This window comes from Lipotes vexillifer, unplaced genomic scaffold (genome assembly GCF_000442215.2).
Source record: "Lipotes vexillifer unplaced genomic scaffold, Lipotes_vexillifer_v1.1 scaffold2129, whole genome shotgun sequence".
Lineage (NCBI taxonomy): Eukaryota > Metazoa > Chordata > Mammalia > Artiodactyla > Lipotidae > Lipotes > Lipotes vexillifer.
In genome coordinates, this window is record NW_006774629.1 from 47,963 (window position 1) to 51,305 (window position 3,343).

General features: G+C 49.5%; 1 protein-coding gene across 1 annotated transcript in view; it reads right to left on the bottom strand.

Moving 5' to 3' along the window:
* SMC1A (structural maintenance of chromosomes 1A) overlaps positions 1–3,343 on the bottom strand; it is a 35,026-nt gene that overhangs the window by 19,700 nt on the left and 11,983 nt on the right. Inside the window, 6 exon segments of the mRNA XM_007449393.1 lie at positions 1–120; positions 221–400; positions 494–679; positions 2,021–2,228; positions 2,383–2,465; positions 3,318–3,340. Of these exon segments, the coding sequence (XP_007449455.1) occupies positions 1–120; positions 221–400; positions 494–679; positions 2,021–2,228; positions 2,383–2,465; positions 3,318–3,340 (800 nt within the window).

Consider the following 3,343-nt stretch of genomic DNA (forward strand, 5'->3'; position numbering starts at 1 on the left):
CTTCTCTTTCAACTTGTCTACTGCTTTCTCATCCCAGCGCCGGGCCTTGGCCTTCAGATCACTAGCCCCGCCAGAGATCACCCCTGACTTCTGGAACAGGGTCCCATCCAGTGCCACTGTCTACATACAGCAGGGAGAAGAGAGGAGAGGGGAGAAGCTAAACAGAGGAATTGCCAATACTAAGCCTGTCCAGCTCCAATATGGGCAAGGGAATCCATACCTTGTGGCGCTGGTGGCCTCCAAAGGCAATGCGGCGGGCATCCTCCACATTGTCACAGACAAGGGCATTGCCACAAGCGTACTGCAGGGCCTTTTTGATGTGAGGTGGCTCATAGCGAATAACATCAATCACCAGCTTGGCCCCCTTCAGCTCCCGGAGTTTCTCATCTGTAGGCTTCACCTGTGAGAAGCAGCTCAGTTAAGTGGCAGAACACAGAGGGCTAGGAGGAGCAGCCCTCTCACACTGCCCTGACCCCATGACCACCAGCTTCACCTCCAGGTAATCAAGAGGCAAGAAGGTCTCAGGCTCCCCACGCTGCTCCTTGATATACTGAATACAGTCCCGGCCTGTCTTCTCCGAGTCCACGATAATGGCATCCATGTTCTTACCCAAAACCTTGGTTACTGCAATCTGATACTTCTTTTGTGTGGGCTGGCAGAGGTCAATGAGACGGCCGTACTAGGGAAAGTCAGAAGAGAAAAGTGAAGCATGAGGCTTTTGGGAGCTGGCATGGGAACCCCAATTCCCAGCTTGGAAGGGGGTGGGAGCAGGTCAGAATTTCTATCAGGAACACAGCCCCCACACTACAGAAGAAAAACCGTAGTGGCTTTAAAGCAACAACAACTTCAGGCAGTCATGTCTGAATCCAAAAATCATCTTTCTAAACCTCACTTTTACCATTTCACAGACCACTGCCACCCCAGGCATTATGCCAGAGACCCTATATGCATTATATCAAATTCTCACAAACACCCAGCAAAGTAAATCTCTTTGTTCAGTTCACTTCCCCCATGTCCCCCAAATCAACCATGGTTCCCTAAGAACTATCAGATAAAGGGTAAGATCTTTAAGGGCAGTGACTGAGCCTAACTCCTCCTTATCAACTCCCCAGCAGTGTCTATAGGAAAGATCAGGAAATAGTTGTGGAACTCAATTAAGTTGAACCCAGGGATGGAATTACAGCAATAGAGGAATAATATTCAGGGAATCTGGGGACTCAGGATTTGGTTTAAGAGGCCAAGAGATCTGATAAAGCCTAGTGAATGAGCTGGTTGTTACATGCCAAAGAAGCTCATACTGAAGCCTGCACAGAGCTACTTCCTGGGAGCTAATTCCTGCCCTGTGGCCCCTTCCCTTCCCAAAGCCCTCTCCAGTTTCCCCACCTCCCGCAAAGGAGTGGACACAAGCAAGACAAAACTTTCAGAAAGATACAACTAGTGTGATGAAAAGAACATGAGGTTAAGAATCAGAACAAGTTGGGTCTGAACTGCAGTTTTTTTTCTTTTTTTAAATTTTATTTATTTACTTATTTTGGCTGTGTTGGGTCTTCATTGCTGCACACGGGGTTTCTCTAGCTGTGGTGAGCGGGGACTACTCTTCGCTGCGGCACACGGGCTTCTCACTGCGGTGGCTTCTTTTGTTGCGGAGCACGGGCTCAAAGCACGCGGGCTTCAGGAGTTGTGGCGCTCGGGCTCTAGAGCGAAGGCTCAGTAGTTGTGGTGCACGGGCTTAGTTGCTCTGAGGCATGTGGGATCTTCCTGGACCAGAGATCGAACCTGTGTCCCCTGCACTGGCAGGCGGATTCTTAACCACTGCCCCACCAGGGAAGTCCCTGAATTGCAGTTCTTATGCTTATAAGCTATGCTGTTTTGAGCTAGTCATTTAACCTCTCTGACCCTCAGTTTCCCTAGCTGTAAAAATGGGATTAGCAATCCTGTCCACACAGGGCTGCTGTGAAAATTATCTGACAGTGAGTGTGAAAGTAAGTGCTCAGGAAATGAGTTCCTTCTCCACTCTTACCACAGAGCCAGGGTACAGGCGCTTGATGCTTTCCATAATTTCTGCCTTACGCTGTTGGCGGCTGCTCTCCTGGCGGTCAATGCGTGCATCCCCCAGCTGCTCCATCACCTGGTTCAGCTCCTTATTGATCTCATCAATTCGCCGCTTGGCCATCTCCACCTCCTCTGTCAGCTCCCCCTCTAGCTTCTTCTGCTCCTCGAGAGACTGCCTACAAAGTAAGGAAACACAAGGGTTACCCTGGCTGGCCAGAAAATACTCCTGGCCGAGAGGGACTCTGTGGGTCCTGCCTGGAGAGAGGCAGGACAGGAAGCGTTCACAAGAATAGGCCTGGAAGTAAGAGGGAAGGTTACAAGGCCACATACTTGCTAGTTGTGATGTATTCCTCCAGTTTCTCAATCCGCTTCTGATTCTCTTCAATCTCCCTCAGCTTTTGCTTGATCTTGGCCTGGGAGAAAGACAAACACACTACATCACCATAGGCTGAATAAGTTAACTCCAAGACCATGGGGCCCTGGCTCACCCCACTCCCCATGTGCCTGCTCATCCAAGAGCCCAACAGTCACGGACAATGGGTCACTAGTGCAGGAGGCCCATCAAAAAGCAGACACACAGGGACTTCCCTGGTGGTGCAGTGAATAGGAATCCGTCTGCCAAACAGGGGACACGGGTTCGATCCCTGGTCTGGGAAGCTCCCACATGCCACAGAGCAACTAAGCCCATGAGCCACAACTACTGAAGCCCGAGCACCCTAGTGCTCGTGCTCCACAACAAGAGAAGCCATCGCAAGGAGAAGCTGGCATACCGCAACAAAGAGTAGCTCCCACTCGCCACGAAAAGAGAAAGCCCGCACGCAGCAACGAAGACGCATCGCAGCCAAAAATAAATCAAATTAAATCTTAAAAAAAAAAAAAGGCAGACACACAGATGGTGTTCAATGTGGCTCTGCTAACTGATGGGGTCACCCTGGGCCCTATGAAACCGTCTCATAGGTGTTCTACCCAGCCTGGGCTAACTTCCTCACCAATCAAGACAGGCTCAAACCAAAAAAGTGTGGGCTAGACTGCCCAGGTTCACGTCCCAGTTCTGCCACTTAATAACCTTAGGCAAATTACTTCACCTCTGTGCTGTACTTTCCTCATTTGGAAAATGAGGAATTAAATGACTGCATACATGTGAAAAACAGTGTCTAGCACACAGTAAGTGTTTGCTAGATGTTAAGTTATTGTCATTACTGTTAAGACTATCATTACTTCCTTTTCTCTGGACCATCATTCCTAATCTTGTACGGCATGCCCACCTCTGTCTCTACTTTCTTCCGCTCTT